At 36.9% G+C, this 17,364-nt stretch overlaps 1 protein-coding gene across 1 annotated transcript; it reads left to right on the top strand.

Moving 5' to 3' along the window:
- On the top strand, positions 1–3,669 carry RPS26 (ribosomal protein S26). Its single transcript, XM_087710266.1, has 4 exons — positions 1–109; positions 1,537–1,714; positions 2,456–2,586; positions 3,574–3,669. Exons 1-4 carry the CDS (start codon positions 107–109, stop codon positions 3,607–3,609), a joined length of 348 nt encoding a protein of 115 aa, XP_087566392.1. The 5' UTR covers positions 1–106; the 3' UTR covers positions 3,610–3,669.
- Positions 3,670–17,364: the final 13,695 nt, after the last annotated feature.

Genomic DNA, 17,364 nt, shown 5'->3' with positions numbered 1-17,364 from the left:
TTGATGGTGGGAGGAAGTAGGGTGAACTGCTTCCGCTTCGCGGAGGAAAGGAATATAAAAATCCCCAGGAAAGAGTCGGACCTTCTTTCGCCTCCTCACCGTCAAAATGGTGGGTACCGCGCGCGCGAGGTAGCGGGCCGCAAAGGGAAAGCGTGTGAGACAAAAAACCAGCCCTGGAGAACCAGAGGGCGGAATTTGAGACAGCAGTGAAATTACCTGAGGGAGGGGAGGTGGCTGTTCCGTTAAATCTTGGCCCACGGTATACGCGTCCCATTTAAGCAAGCTTGGCGGAAAGCTAGACTTTCGGTCAGAGTCGCCCTTCTCTTGTATTTTGGGGGCTCTTGGCACAATAACACACACACACCCGCCGGTCACCTCAGTGGTAAAGTCCTCCTTGTCTCGAGGAGTTCGCGGGCCACGGCTAACGTTCTTAGCTCGCGGTCTTACACCGAGGGGGGGGTACGGCCCCTCCGGGTTCGTTAGCCTCCTCACGTGCTGGGCTGCGATGCTGTTGCCAGTTGGGAATGATAATGGGGTTCGGAAACATCTGGAGGGCCCCCCGTTTAAGGGAGACCATTCCAGTAGGGCGGGCCAGACTTAAATGGCGCCCTGGACTAAGCTGGGTTAGGATTTGGATAGCACATGTACTTCTCTCCATTCTGGCTTCTTGGGGTGGGGTAGGGAATCGCAGTGAAGGAATATTTAAAGCACCTTTATACAAACACGACTTAGTGTGAAGTTGACAATCTAATAGTTCAATTTAATAACCCAAGCATCTTTAAATGTTGTTTTTTTCCTGGAGTGGCCCAGCCGTTTTTTTTTTAAAGGCGCGTGCCAAAAGCACCCTACTCCAATTTTAAAAAAATGTTTGATTACTTGATTATTATGAAGATTTTATTTTAAAAAATCATGTGTAAGAGGCAAATGTTGAGACTGTTTTGCTGGGGAAGACATTAAGAAATAAATCTAAGGTGTGTAAAGATAAGAGGTCCATCTTTTCCAGTTTATCGGTTTAAATACTGGCCTCTTTTTTGTATTGTGTAATTTATTGTATTTATAATAATAGATCCCAAGAAGCCAATGTTTAAACATACTGGAAAAGATGGATATCTTTGCTTATCCCTCATACACAAATATGTGCATTTGCTGCTGTTTACATTTGACTTTTTTAACTGGGAAAAAAGGCAGTAATAGTTCTGTTTGAATGTGTACACACATACAGAAAGAATATTGATGAAGATATAAATGTATAAAGCTCTACAATCAATCTTTGGAAGCTTGGAAAATACCAAAGCTGTATGCAAAATGTACTGTACCTTTGAAATAGAGATGTTGAGTTAGTGACAGGATAACAATGCTTCCTGGTTATCGAAGCAAGTACTGTCTAACAATATCATTTGCTCCTAGAAAAAGATATTTTCTAGCTTGATTCTAGAATTACCTGAGCTACCACAACATGTTCTCACATTTATCACTTTGAGTTGCATAGTCTGTTCTTATTAACATTCTGTTATCTATTTTTGTTCCTTTAAATAGACAAGGAAGAGAAGAAACAACGGCCGTGCCAAGAAGGGTCGAGGACATGTCCAGCCTATACGCTGTACCAACTGTGCTCGTTGTGTCCCCAAGGATAAAGCTATTAAGAAGTTTGTCATCCGAAATATTGTAGAAGCAGCTGCAGTCAGAGATATCTCTGAAGCGAGTGTCTTTGATTGTAAGTCCTTTCTCTTGCTATGCCTCTGGTTTTAATTGCCAATGTAAACTTGAAATTTAAGGATAAAGAGAAGACATTACAATGAACAGTCATATCTTCCTTTGTATTTGAGATGATAGTGTGATGATTGCTGTTATGAAGCTCATTGTGCTTACTCTATATTCTCCTGTGTCTGACAGAAAGCCTTAGAATTAAATATCTTAATCATGCTTAATAATTGTTCATCCAAATTTTTCATGTTTGTAGCATTGTAATTTTGACTGATTCAAGATCCATTAAAAGAAAAGGTAGGCAGGAAAGAACGAAAGGTTGACTCTAGATGGGAGTTCTCTTAAATTTCAACTGGAGTTTGATGGGAAAGTTTTCTTTAGCCATCAAAAATAATCACTCCATTGATTTTAGTGCAATATTTGAAGTAATAGAATTGGGGGGGGGGGTGTTTCCCCAAGATCTTTCTTGTGGAAGCTTGCTTTAAAATGAATAATTGTTAAGAGGAAAGGGAATTAAGTTGTGTTGCTAAAATACCTTGTTGATAATTATTTATTATGTCTTCTTTGGTAAAATATTACTGAAGCTTGTATTTCTTTCTCATTTTTAGATTCCATAATTTATTATTTTATGGTAATGAAAGGAACTTTGGGGCAGATTATAACATAGACTTTTAGGGGGAATCAGAAATCTGGCTGTTTTATCTAATTGAATTGTTGTAGTCTTTTCCAGTTACCTTTTTTTTCCCCTCAGCCTACGTGCTACCCAAACTCTATGTGAAGCTTCACTATTGTGTTAGCTGTGCTATCCACAGCAAGGTGGTGAGGAACCGATCCCGTGAGGCCCGGAAGGACCGCACTCCTCCTCCCCGGTTCAGGCCAGCAGTAAGTATATGATCAACTGCAAATTATTGCATTATTACTAACAAAAAAATCTAACCTAGTTGGCTAGATTTTTGCATGATTATACAAGCAATCCTTACAACCATAATTGGAATCAGAATTTTGGTCACTAAGCAGTGTGTTTCCTAAGTGACTCAACATAGGATAGAGCCTGATTTTATGACCATTTTTACCATGGTTGTTGGGCGACTACATCTTTCCCAATTGATGTTGCTTGTCAGAAACCGGGTAGGGAGGTCACAAATCGCAATCACATGACTGTAGGAGGCTGCAGCTGGTCATAAATGCAAGCAGGTTGTGAAGTGCCTAAATTACAATCACACAAGTCATACATGTAAGGGCAGGATGGGAATAACTTTTTCCAAGTCTGCGTACAACCGCAAATTGAGGGCTGCCTGTATAAACCAGGGGTGTATAGAGAATACTTTAACGGTGATGGGGACTATTTTAGAAAAAGATTTCAGGAGGTTCGGGGATGGAATGGTGCCCTGAGCATCTGCATATAGCAGCATTTAGCCACTGGGCTGCACTTTTTATTGTCCTCACACAAGTATGCTAAGGATTTGACTTTCTGCATTCACATGATATGCTACACATCATGAGGATTGTTTGATTTCATCTTGGAATGAAGTAATCCTGATAGTTATAGTTTATTGGGCTTTCTGTTATTGGCATAGAAAAAAGTTTAGATGAAATGTATTTCTAAAAGCAAATAATTATCTGCAGTTTTTTAATTTAATAGGAAATGAAAGATTATAAATAAAAGGATCGCGTATTATCAATGAACTGTTGAAACAGTTAGCATTTTGTTGAACTGGCAGAGACCATAGGTATTCTTTGTTATATAAGGCAGCTATATTTGAAATCTCTGTTGAGATAGAAATGAGAATGTTCTTAATTTGTTATATTTATCATTAGTAATAACATTTGATGAATGTCTTCTAAAACGCTTCTTTTTTTCTCCTCCAGGGTGCTGCACCGAGACCACCCCCTAAGCCTATGTAAGGAGATGTTTTAAAAGATGTCAATTCCAAATATTGAGTCAATAAATACATTTACAAGTGATGGTTGTTTGTGTTAACCCTAGAGTGTTTTTAAAAGGGTGGGTAGGGGTACAAGATTAGTAAATATATTTTAAGTATGCTCCAAATAACTTAAAAAATAACTTGAGTGATGCAAGTAGCCTTGAAAATTAAATTAGTTTGTTCAGCTCTTAGAAACAATCTAGTACTGTTTCATGAAGCAGCTTTGAGAGAGCTCTCTCAAATTTTCATCAAAACCTGATAGCAACTCTTTTTCTTTATGGGAGTTCCCATATCTGAGAGTGTGGGCTTGCCACACCCATCCTCCTGTTGCATACTATCAAATCAAAAAGACTCGGTGGTTTGCAAGTTTTTTGTCCAGTAAAATGTTTTTAGCGTTTCATTCCAAATGCTATAGAATAGCTATTACAGGTTGTAATCATTGCCTTCCAGAACTGATGTAACAAGCAGCAATTTGAAAGGTGAACAGCTGATAGTTATGAATCAAAAGATTTTCATGCAAACCAAATATTTTTCTGGGATTTTTTTCCTCTCATGGAAATGTGTTTGAAATACTTGATTCTGTAAAAATAATACAAGCGCAGCATATAAAATTAATTTTTGAAAAGGACTCCATGTAGGAGACATTCTGAATCTCAGTTCCAATTTATCTTGTGCCAGCCAACTTGGATGATTCCTTGTACAACTGGCTGCTGTTGTGCTTTATTGGCACCTAAGAGAAGCTTGTTTACCCATTTGGCAAGAGATGGATTTATGAATATGAACTCAGTACTCTTACTTGGTAGTACTGAAGTAGTTCAGCGTGCACAGATTGTTCAGCCCCTTCCCCTAGTTATGTTAGACCTGTGAGTTATAGACTAAGAATTTTCATCATTCTCAACTGAATCAGTATGTTTCTGCCTTCCTCCTCAGGGCAGTATTAACATATCCTTGGAGTTGTGTATTCATGTTTTTCTATTAATAAGTTCTCTCCAGCTAGTATTAGCTTTGAAAAACTGAAGTTGAATGTAAAAACTTAAAACACAATTAGAAAAATCAGAATTGTGACTATAAATGGAAAAGATACCTTTCATTAGGACATTTTGACATAATTTTGACATTTGAGATGAGAAAATGAAAGTTTGTTTGAATCAAAATTCTTTGTCCAGTAATTAATATCCTTTTGAGAAACTTCAGCTGCTTACTTGTGTACATGTAGTTGAAGTAAATGCTTTGTTCTTTGTAAGGGAAGAAAAAGTAAATTAGTTCTAATGTATAACTTCAAATGCTGTTAGTTTTGGTCATAATTAATCTTCCAAGCCCTCAGCAGGTGGCAGCAGCTGGCTTGTCTAGAAGGTAAGTTGGGTCAGATCAAATTAATTCTTTTTTTTACAATTTTTTTTATTTTTATTAAACCACACACACACAAAAATAATCATCTTACATTACATCTTGTAGAAAGTGTGTCAATTGGTTATAATTAGCTTTCGTGCATCTCTTCCACAGTCATTACTTACATTCATATCAAATGTCAAAGTTCTTAATGAATCTTACTTTCAACATCATAGTTCTCATTTGACTGAAATTGTTTTAGTGTCCTTTTGCCTAGAATAATCCATAGTTAAAAAACCCAACCAACTAATGGAATTTCATTAATTATTACAGAGTCATCCAATAGCCTTAAACCTTTATAACATATTCTAAACAAAAATTAGTTGACAAAGTTTCTAAGCCCTTCCTCTCCCCCCAATCACTGTTTACAATTTGTGTCCAGGTTCCTTTTGTTATGGTAGTACATATATATATATATATATATATATATATATATATATATATATATATATATATATATATATATATATATATATATATATATATATATATATATATATATATATATATATATATATATATATATATATATATATATATATATATATATATGTTTTTATTTGTGCTGATAAATAAATAAAGGAAGACTTTATTTATTTATCAGCACAAATAAAAACACAAATATAACAAAGGCAACAGTAAAAATATTGGGTTTCTGTCTGGATGGACTCTTGTGACGAGCCTAATGACAGAGAGTGGAAGTGTGACCTTCCTCCCACACTTGGGCATACCAGGGGTTGTGACTTTAAGTATGTATATATATATATATATATATATATATATATATATATATATATATATATATATATATATATATATATATATATATATATATATATATATATATATATATATATATATATATATATATATATATATATATATAATTAATTGTATCCCTTATCCTTATCATTCCATTGTTAGTTGTTATAATTAATATTGGTTAACAAAAAATCCTTTACTGTTATATCTATTTTCTTCTCATCAGACATATATATATATATATATATATATATATATATATATACACACACCTTATTGCCCTTATCAATTATTTATTTAACATAACCATCGATAAGTTACTAAATTACTACTTACTAATTATAAAACTTAGTTAATTTTTTTGATATCTACTTTCATATATCCAATAACACTACACCTTTATAACGTATTCAAAGTAAGAATTAGTTAATTAAATTTCTAAACCTTTTTTCCCCCAAATCATTGTTTGCAATTTATATCCAAATTCCTTATATTAAACCAGTACATATATATGTCGTTAACTATAACACTTATCATTTCATTATTATTATTATCATTAATATTTGTTAACAAAATCATTTATTACTTATATCCAGCTTCCTCACCTCCAGCCAACATAGAAATATACCTTGTTACCATTATCAACTATTTATTTAAGCAAGCAATCTAAAGGATTACTAAATTCCTACTTACTAATCATCAAACTTAGCTATTATTTTAAGTTAATTCTTGATTATGAGAGTTCCAGGGAATCAAATTGGTTGTAGTTTAGAGTGGAAAATAAAAAGTTCTGGTAGCGGTTAATACAAACCATGTATGTTGGCAAGAAAATTGCTTCTTTATTACAGCCTTAATTTAGCTAAGAAATTTTGTTTAGATCTTCAGAGTTATTAGCCATAATAATGCATCTTTTTAAAAGTGCAAAAGAAACAGTTGCAGGCTTCTAGTTTCTAGAACAGAGGTAGGGAACTATGGCTCCTTTATGACTTGTGGACTTCAACTCCCAGAATTCTGGCTCAGAAATTCTGGCAGTTGAGCTCTATAAATCAGAAAAGGGCCATAGGTTCATAACCCCTGCTTCAGAAGAAGTGCTGGAAGTAAGATATTTAAGGAAGATACTTAGGCATAAATTGGCCCTTATATCTTTAAGACAGATCCACAATATGGAGAGTGGATTCTTTGGTGTATCCAAGGCTTCAGGCCTATTGTGGCAATTGCTCCTTTATAGTAATTGGCACCTGCAAGATGCTGCCAAAACTTCAAATGTGCCCACTACTCTAAAAATTAAAATTATCTCTGGATTGGACCTGGAAGGGTGATTTGTTCTTAAGAATGTTCATTGTCCTCATTTTTACCACTTGACAATATGATGGCAATTTTGATAACCTAGGTAGCCAGCGTAGGGTTTATTGTAATTGCATCCAGAAACCATAATGAAAAGCAGCAAATTTAAGGCTGCATTTCAGGAGTATGCAGCTGATGTTAGCAGAAGGTCTGCATTCCAAAAGTAGGGATAGATTCTGCAGTTGGGGGTAAAATGCATGCCTCTAAACATCTTTCGCTCCTTAAGCTCCTTCCTCCATTGCAAAACAATGACCACATGGTCCCATTTTCCTGGAAAAGCTGAGCAAAAGGTCTGGCAAGCGATGGGTTAACCCTAACCTCAAGCTGAACTCTTAACACACTAATTCCTGCTAGCAACTCAAGGGGGCACCAGCAAATAGTGGAAGCAAGAGTCAGTATTATTCATTAAGAAAAAGAGGTAGTAAGGAAGTCAATAGGTTCTCACAGCACACTAATACCATTTGTGGCTTAGTATATCAGTTGAGATGGAAATCTCTTACTAGAAGCAAATATGTAAGCTTTTAACAGGTATCGGACATGGTTATGAATTAAGCTAGATTAGCTCTAAACTGCTTCTGAAAGCTGCTACAATTGAGGGAAAGACAGGGACACTAGTTTTATCTAAGTAACCGTTAGATTGTGCTTAATTATCTCCTGTCCACCATGATAATGCCAGTTTGGGGGAGAAATGTATTGGATTGAATCAGAAATTAAACCTGCCCTTACTGGGATTTATATCAAGGCAGATTATAAGAAAAGACATCAAAATATTTTGGGTTATCCTATCATAGCTCTCCACCTAATGTCTGGTTTTTGATCTCTTGATTATTACCTTTAAAATGGGATTACCTTGGTGGAATTGGAACTAGGCTCTTCCCTTCAGATCATTGATTTTTCGAGTTCCCTTTGTCTTTCCTCCTCCATTGGAAACATGATCACAGATAAAGAACAGAGGGCTCCCTTTGGCAAACAACGAGCTTGAATGAAATCAAGCCTCATTGAGTGTTGCATGTCCCAGGATGTCTTTGGCTGGATTTCCTCAGGATATTTTCCTTGGACTTAAACAATTGCTCTTGGTTAACTGCAGGATTTTGTATTTTCAAAAGTAGGAGGACAGCTGCTTCTGTTGCTTTTTCCCAGATGCCCTCTGCGGAATCTCTCAAATCTCCTACTCCCATAACATAAAATAATTCAATTATGTCTGCCTGACACCTCTGGCATTCCATATGAAAAGAGACTGCAGACTTTGGGGCTCCGCCATCATATTCTCTGCATCTTTCACACAGCCATTGTACTGTGACTGGCTCTGTCTCCTGACCTACCCCTCAAAAGAGGAATGGGGATATAATATTCTTTTTTCAGAGCTGGACTTCATGTATCTGATGAAGTGAAACAAAATCCTTAAAAGCTCATGGATGATATATTGGCTACTCTTTTAAGGTGCCATAAAATTATGTTAACAAACATACTTGTCTCTCCTTGGTGACATGTGAAATAACTTTAGAAAAGGCATACTGCTGACGGCATTTTTAAAAGACAGGCAACAGTAGTTGACTATCATGGTCATCCTCAGTGAGATCAATAACTTTACATGTGAGCTGATTGTGTCATTTGTAAGTAAGTCATACCATGAATCAAATTAGCATAATTCACTGCATTTGTATGATAGCACAATACAGATGACATTACTGTGGTTTCTATCATATGCCTGTACTATCTATGCTTTTTATAGTAGTTCAGTGATATGCTGTTAGTTCTCTTTATTTTATCTCGTATTCAAAGCAGAAGTTCCAGAAACCACATCTTTCAGAAATACAATGTGTGGCCTATTTTTCTGCTGTAGGGGATTCCGGCAATTTATTTTGAACACCTTCCCTTAAAGCTCTGGAGAATGATGGGAACATGCAATAGAGCAATGCAGAAACCCATGCCTTGTACCCAACATCCACAAAAACCCTTTATTCCACAGAGATATATCTACAGAATTCTGTACTAGCTCCAGAACAGCAAATGCAAATCCCTTTGAGGACTGGGAGAAGAAGCTAGTGAACAACAAAGATGGTTGCTTTCCTTCTCTTGAGGGCTCTCCAGTCATTTTCTCCCCCTCCCCATCTGATCACATCTACTGTTCAGGTCACTCTGAATCTTAGGGGCAGAAAGACATTCAGCTTGCTAAGAGGAAGATGGAAGGCCATACTTTCCTGAGTCTTCCGCCCCCTTTAAAAATCTGTAAGGAAGAGACAAGGGGTAGCTACTTCAGACTTGCTCCTTTCTAGTGGAAATATAGGATGCCACGTAACTTGATTCAAACCATTGATCTGTCTGGCTCAGCAGTGTCTCTCTGCTCTTTGACAGTCACCTTGCAACATTTCCATAATAGAAAGTTTCCCAACCTTGCTTGTCTGGAGATGCAGATGACGAAACCTGGGAACCTTTTTTGCATGCAAAGCATGTACTTTCCTATCTAACTATGACTTAAGGAAGGACATTCCCAACAAGCCCAGTCATGGGAGTACTCTTCTAACCCATTCTGATTCCTTTTCCTTTTGCATGCTGTCTTTTGCACGTCTTAACTTCATGAGAAAATGAGAGAGGATGAGATGTCCACCCAGCCCCAGTAACCCCTCAGACGTTACTGGGAAAAGTTACAGGGCTGCTTTAGGACCAAACAGAAAGAAGGTCCCATGGTTTCTTAATGGCTTATCATTCCTTCAGAATAGAATCTTTTAGAGGGTACAGTCATTTCCAGCATGGGGGGTTTGGGGGCATGCTGGACTATGGGTCCCAACACCTCTGTATAGTAATGTCTGAGAACTCCATAAGTTGTACTTCAATGACACAAAGCCAAAACGGGTCAGGAAGAGGTGGAGACTTGCATAGAATCAAGTAGTAGGATGTGGCTTTGGAGAAGAGATAAATGTCAGCTTTCTCATTTTAGATTCAGCTATGCTCATTTAAGGAGTAGTCTGTGAGAAGCAATTTTCTATGATCCTGCTGAAGGAGCCAAACATGCAAGGAGAACAATTAATTAAAATACTTCAAAATCCAAAGGAATGTGTGGTAGAAACAGGCCACCCATCACTCGGCTGCTGTTAAACAATGCAGTGTAAAACATGTTTGGTTAGTGGAGAATACTTCCTGCACAATTGTGCTTATTATTAAGTTAGTTTCAAAATATCTGTACTGCTTTCTCAAACAACTTTACTCAGTGTAAAATCTGAAAGAGAAAAATCCATCCTTAAACTAATAAGTCCATCTTCATAAAATAAAGAAAATAAAACAATAAATCCCTTCTGCACTGAAAACACAGCCACCCACTTGTCATTAGACAAAATATCAAGCGTTCTGTATCTGCTGTAGTTTCAGTTATCTTAAAAGTTTGCCCCATGCAGAGCTCATTACAGTGATCATATTGTATAACAATGAGCTATAAACACCATCACCGAGGCTTTTTGGTCCAGGAAGAGTCATACATGGTGTACAGCTGAATTAGCAAAGGGCCCCCTGGCCATGACCTCTATCACCTATTCAAGTAAGAGCACTAACTCCAGAACAACCTCCATATTGCAGAGTTGCTCTTTCAGGGGAGGACAACCTTCTGTAGAACTGATACTGGAACCAACATTTTTGGAAAGTCCATCTGTTTTAAAGACAAGCAGAACCTCTGTGCTGCTACGTTTAATCTGATTTTTCCCCCTCCATCCAGTTTTTCACAAGACATCTATAGCATTTCTGGCCCAGCTTGGGATAATAAGGTGCAATTGAGTGTCCTTAATGGAGCAATAACATCTCATTTCAAAATTGTAAATGACCTCTCCAAGTAGTTTCATATACATGTTAAATAACATTGGGGAAAGGACTAAGCTTTGTGGTAGCCCATAATCACAGGATCAATTGCTTCTCTTGCACCACTGGAGGAGCTGCGCAGTGTTGTCCAGTCAAGTAAGAGCAGAATCACTGTAAAACAATGTTCTCTGAGAATATGCCATGGTCAATAATATCTACTACCACTGAGAAATCTCAAAAGGGCAGAAACAGCACACTTCTACCAACTGATGAAAATATGTACCACAGGGAACTAATTCTGTTCTGTTTTGACTAGATCTGTCTGGGGCTGAACCCTGGACAGAAGGGATTGACATAGTTTAAAATTTTCCAGTTTCCTCTTTTAAATTTTTGGGAATACTTGTTAGTTAAGATCTCACCTGGAAAAACAACACGTCCCTGGTGATTGGTAAGGCCCAACAGAGACTTCATTTCCTTAGAGCCCTGCGAAAAAATCAGGTGGAACAACAGCTGATAACTTCTTTCTATCGGTTCATGATAGAAAGTGTCCTCACATAGTGCATTACAGTATGGTATGCTGGTTTAATTGCTGCGCACAGGAAGGCACTACAGAGAATGATCAATTCATCACAAGAAACCACTGGTTGCCCTCTAACACCACTGGATGACATCGCCAGATCTCACTGCTTTAGCAGAGTAAGGAAGATACTCAGAGATGATTCACACCCTGGTCAGTGTCTCTTTGCACTTCTACCATCGGGCAGAAGACATCAAAGCATAGCCAGCAGAACAAATATGTTTAAAAATAGTTTCTATCCTTTGGCTCTCAGACTCTTAAACACAACGACACATATGGAAATGTATGACTAGTTTTTCTTTCTTCCTTTTCCCCCCCTATTTACTTGCATAGGTATTATTCTTTATACTTTATACTATTTATGTTGTTTCTATTTGTTATTATGGATTGCATCAGTGAGGCTAAAACCAATTCCGTTGTATACATGATGTACAATGACAATAAAGGCTACAGTATGCCTAGTATATGATTTATGTTTTCTAGAGTCCTCGAGTCTAGCTGATTCCCCACCATTTTCTCAACAACTTTTCCCAAAATAGAAGACTAGGTAGAAGTTGCCTAATGCTGGTGGGTGAGAGATTGCTCTTCAAAGAGAGGCACCCCACTGCCTCATTCAACGTAGGTGGCAACTCAACCTTCTACAGTACACAGAGGCGTTAATCACCAGCTGCACATTTCACCCATCAGTTGCCCGAGTAAGTTAGATTGGGAGTGAGTCCAGTCCACAGATGGTAGAGGTTATACTACAAAGCATATTTTCTACCACCCAGGATCCATAAGCTCAAAATAATTCCAGTTCACAGAGAGGTAACCATTCCCTTCCATAACTCTGCCCAGTTGGCATTGAACTCTTAAGCAAATATAAATAACTTTATTAGCATGTAAGTATACATGTGTCTGTACATGTGAATTGCAGCAGTCTTGCCCTCCTCCACCTGCCCGTCTTCGAAGGGCTGCACCATGGAATGATTTCTTTGATTTCAGAATGGAGGTTACTTTCAGTGATCTTCAGTAGGAATGGGAAACTACTTTTAACTCTCCACAATAATCTAAAGAAAAACCAATTCTTGAAGTCTCTGAAAAGGTACTCCACATTCTGGAACCCAAGACACCCTTCTGAAGTAGCAGAGCAGGTACTACTGCTAGATGGATGTTTGTCAGACAAATATCTGCCGCAGAAGTCGATGAATCATACCTGGCCATGACAGTAGGGAGAAAGGACTCTGTTTTATCATGAGCTGACTTGTTGACATCCTGAATGGATTATGCTACAATACCAATTTGCCTTGCAGAAATAAGGGTGGTGGACAGAGTCTACATTACATCCTTTTGCTTAGAGAGCATCTTACTTGAATGGTATTGCCTCAGCTTGTATCCGATCTGTCTCAGCTTCTCATGTAAACAGACGCTCTCAGACAGGATGACGATATGCTTCTCGTTCTTAAGGTTAGTAGAGTCTTGGTTCAATCTGAGCCCATCAGCGAAACATGGCTCTGTTGTGTAGACAGAAATGCCATTAGAGTTACTTGAAGTATCTACTACACAATGCTTACGTTTATAGTCTTTCGACCTTCCAGATTGTGTTCCACTTGATTTCAGAGCCAGTGACTTCTGAAAACATTCCAGTCCTTTAACATACAGGCCACTCCTAGGATCAGATGCGCAAAGAAGCATATTCAATATCTGAAAACTCTTCATAGTGTAACATGAGGGCTGGAGATTTTTCATTTGTTATTGGTTAATAAGGTTCCAAACCTCAGCTTGGACACTATTATTTGCCACAGTTCTGCAAAATCCCTTCCAGAAAAAGTAAATTCAAAGTTAATTTGGGGGTGATCTCCTTATTCCTTTGTTACATCTCCACCTTGGTATGTAAATAGTCCACATATCTTATGTATTTCTGACACTATTGTTCCATTGCAGATCTTCAGTGTTATATACTTTCCCACATTTTTAGTTGTCTGTCTGTCTGTCTGCTTGCTTTTGTGTAAGTAGACTGGGATTCTTTTCTGATCTTCTCCTTTGGTCCATCCTTTCACTATGGGAAATTTCCACTTTTAAAATCAAATGCAGAGCAATGTCATCAAATTGCCCAAACAACATTTTAATAATTATTTAAAAGGAGATAAGTCTGTGCAACAACAAAAAATAATCAAGATTAATCAGGCAGGGGGCAAGGGATAAAAATCAATTGAGAATTGTCTCGACAATACCCAATGAACATAAGCTAAAACGAAAGGAATAAATATTCTAAAAAATAACTACTTCCACATAGTAAAGATGCAGCAAAGTTAACATTATTTCTTTTGCATATCTTGCACAGCTGCACTTAAAAATATATTTGAAGTAAGCTAGGTATAATTCAGAAATTTGATACAGATTTTGTTAGGAATGAATGAACTTGGTGCAGTTGCAGTTTTGTTATTACAGTTGCACTTTTTCTCCAAGCTAGCCTGTACTTTCAGCCACAAGGGGGCGCCAAACGGCAACAGCAGAGTGTACTACTTCCACCTTTTTAAAAGTCTGTAGAGATTCTCGTCATGCAGGTCATGGTTGTGCCAAAGGTGCTTTTTTGGGAGGCAACTGGACTTCCTTGTTTTTTCTTTGACGACATTTCATTTCTAATGCAAGAAGCTTCTTCAGCTCTGACAGGATGATGGGGAATGGAAGGATTTATATTCTTTGCAGACAGCTGGTTATTTGCATCCTTTTTGAGAATCACTGAAGCAATTGGAGGTTGGAGGACACAGATAAACCTCCAAGTATGACCCTCTAAAAGGATGCAAATGACCAGCTGTCTGCAAAGAATATAAATCCTTTCATTCCCCACCATCCAGTTAGAGCTGAAGAAGTTTCTTGGATGAGAAGCGAAAGGTGTTCAAAGAAAAAAATAAACAAGGAAGTCCAATTGCCTCCTGAAAAAAACACCTTTGGGGTTTCCACTTTTTAGTTCCCCATTCTTCTCAAATATTGATATTTCTTTGGTGGTTAAAGTAATTATTCATCCTGACCAAGAATGTGTTTCTGTTTTGATTCAGAATAAAAGTGGGGGAAATGTCCATAGGAGAAGAAACAGTCATTTGGGGGCAAAAGGGAAACTGTTTCAGATATAAAGGATTATAGAAATAGATGAAATCAAGTCCTTAGGAAGACATGAGTAGGAAGTACAGAGAGCTTCCACATTCTTTACTAAGGTTTGCTTAAAGCTTGCTGGATTGGCTTCTAGGTCAAGACTCAGCCAAGAACTCTAATTAGTTCAAAAAATACTCATCTTTTTGTGCTGCCACCAATTTCCGGTGTGATTCACCTTTGGGTGGGGTGGACAGAATTCTGGCTTTAAAACTCAGCCATGCCTAGAGAAACAGAATCGAGTGGCGGTTATATAAAGTGGTTCATTTCTGAACCAAGTGGGAAGGGCATTGGGTTCTCCTGTATTAATTCTAGCCCATACCTGGAAACTGCTTTAATTCAGGAATTAATATAAATATGACTCAAAGAAGCTGCTCATATTGTGCCTCTTGGTGAATGCAAGGAATGTCCCTGAGGCATGGTCAAAAAAGTCAAGGCAAGAAAATCTGGAAATGAAATATGACTGAGAATTTTACAATAAAAGGACAATGGAATGACACAGAATATAATATAATATAATATAATAATATAATATAATATAATATAATATAATATAATATAATATAATATAATATAATATAATATAATATAATATAATATAATATAATATAATATAATATAATATAATATAATATAATATAATATAATATAATATAATATAATATAATATAATATAATATAATAATATAATAATATAATATAATATAATATAATATAATATAATTAATATAATATAATATAATATAATTAATATAATATAATATAATTAATATAATATAATAATATAATTAATATAATATAATATATAATATAATATAATATATTATAATAAATATAATATAATAAATATATTATTGGATGGATTTAGGAGGACGTAATGAATTGTTATAATATAAATTAATTCAAAATTTAGAATATCTTGCATAAAATGAAGGAATAAGAGTTATAGTCAAATAAAAGATTAATAATGATAATAATGTATACATATATATTAGATTGATAATATGAGACTTTATATAAACTGTGAGGACTATGGAGAGGATCCACGGAAGCTTTGTAACCAACCGATACGCTGGATGTAACTGGAAGATGTTTTTATGTTTTATGTTTTGTTTAAGTTTATCTTTAAAAAATAAAAATTCTTTTAATAAAAAAAAAGGCAAGGCAAGGTGGCTGCATCAATGCGGATAAAGCTTCACCTACTTTTTGATGTGACATTGATAGAAAATGGAGAGGTTCGATTGCACCATGGCAACCTCCATCTTTTGACCACACCTTGAGGTCACCCCTGCAAAAGTTTGTAGTAGATATGATGGAAGGTGCACTTGGAGGAGCAGTGAGGGAAACTTTTGGCAATACAGAGCTTTCCCAGGTAGAGGCTCAAAAAACAACAACAAAAAAACCCTATGCTGCCCAGAGCTGGATGTGGAGAGGAAAGATGTCCAGTGAAGCCACATTCTAGGATTTTTTGGGTAGATCTAGTAAATTAGAAGATTATAGCTTGTGTCTGGCAAGATTCTGTCCATTAAGCAGAAGCAAGTAAAGGATTGGACTTGATTGGATTTTGAGTGTTGTCTCTGGGCTTGGGACTTGTGGCTGATAATAGGCTAACTGGAGGTGCACATGGATTAGTGGCATATCCTAAAATTAGTTGTGCTTCTGCTCTCACTATGATTAAAATTGAGGTTATTATATGCGGGTTTTTAAGTAGAGGCATTGGTTATGCAGTGGGGGATTTTGTCTTTGCCACTTTTCGGTATCACAATAAAGCTGAACTTCTGAAGAAAACATAAACTGAGATTTGAAAGAGACACCTATAACAACAGAAAAAGAAAGGGAGAGAGGAGTGGAGAACGAGAGGAAGAGAAGGAAGAAAGAGGTAAGGAGAGGAGGGTGGAAGGGAGAGAAAGAGAAGGAGAGAGGGTAGGAAGGGGAAGGGGAAGAGAAAGAGTAGGGTGGAGGTAAGGGAAGAAGAAAGGGGAGGCAGAGGAGGAAGGAAGGAAATAGAGAAGGGAGGGAGGGAGGGAGGGAGAAAAGAGAGGGAAAATCAGGTGGTGTTACAAGAGGTGGAAGGGATGGTAAATAAAGCAATCCAAATTGTATATTATAACCTATTAAATGAAATAACAAATGTATAAGAATGACAAATGTAAAGAAGAAGAATAATTATGTGAATGTATGCTTACAATAGTATGTAAGAGAATAAAAAAAATTAGAAACAAAGCTGAACTACCCAACTGACTGGGGCAGGGTATAATATCTCCATTTGAATTTGTTCTTTAAATTTTGTCCCTCCTTCTAGTTACTGCTGGGTTCTGGTGTTAGTTCAATGTTTCAATTTTGGATGCATAAAAACATAAACCATTTCATTGCTGGGCAGCCACAAACACAGCAGTTTATTCATGATGATGCTTGGAAACAATTCAGGGAGTTTACAAGCTGTAAAGTGAGTTGGATTTAACTTCGAAAACCCCTCACTTGGGTGGTTTGAAGCATTAAAAACAATACTCTCTGCAAAGCTGCAGCTTCTTTAGATGATTTGTCTGTCTTGTGTGACTTTAATCATGAGTCCAGAATCTTTTCAACAAAATGGTGTATCAAAGCCAGGTGAACCTTAATCTCTTTTGTGGTGGGGAGTCCTTAGCCAGCCATCATCCGTGAACATTGCTTCTCCTCTCTGGCTACACTGATCTCATTTCCTCCCACTCGCCTTTCAGTGTGGCCATTGTTCAGGGCGCCCACTCCTAA

This window comes from Thamnophis sirtalis, unplaced genomic scaffold (assembly GCF_051295495.1).
Source record: "Thamnophis sirtalis isolate CommonGarterSnake01/CBP01778 unplaced genomic scaffold, rThaSir2_p1.2 scaffold_3, whole genome shotgun sequence".
In the NCBI taxonomy this organism is placed as follows: domain Eukaryota; kingdom Metazoa; phylum Chordata; class Lepidosauria; order Squamata; family Natricidae; genus Thamnophis; species Thamnophis sirtalis.
Note: the sequence above shows the minus strand (reverse complement) of the source record. Positions and strands in the feature narration are given on the sequence as shown.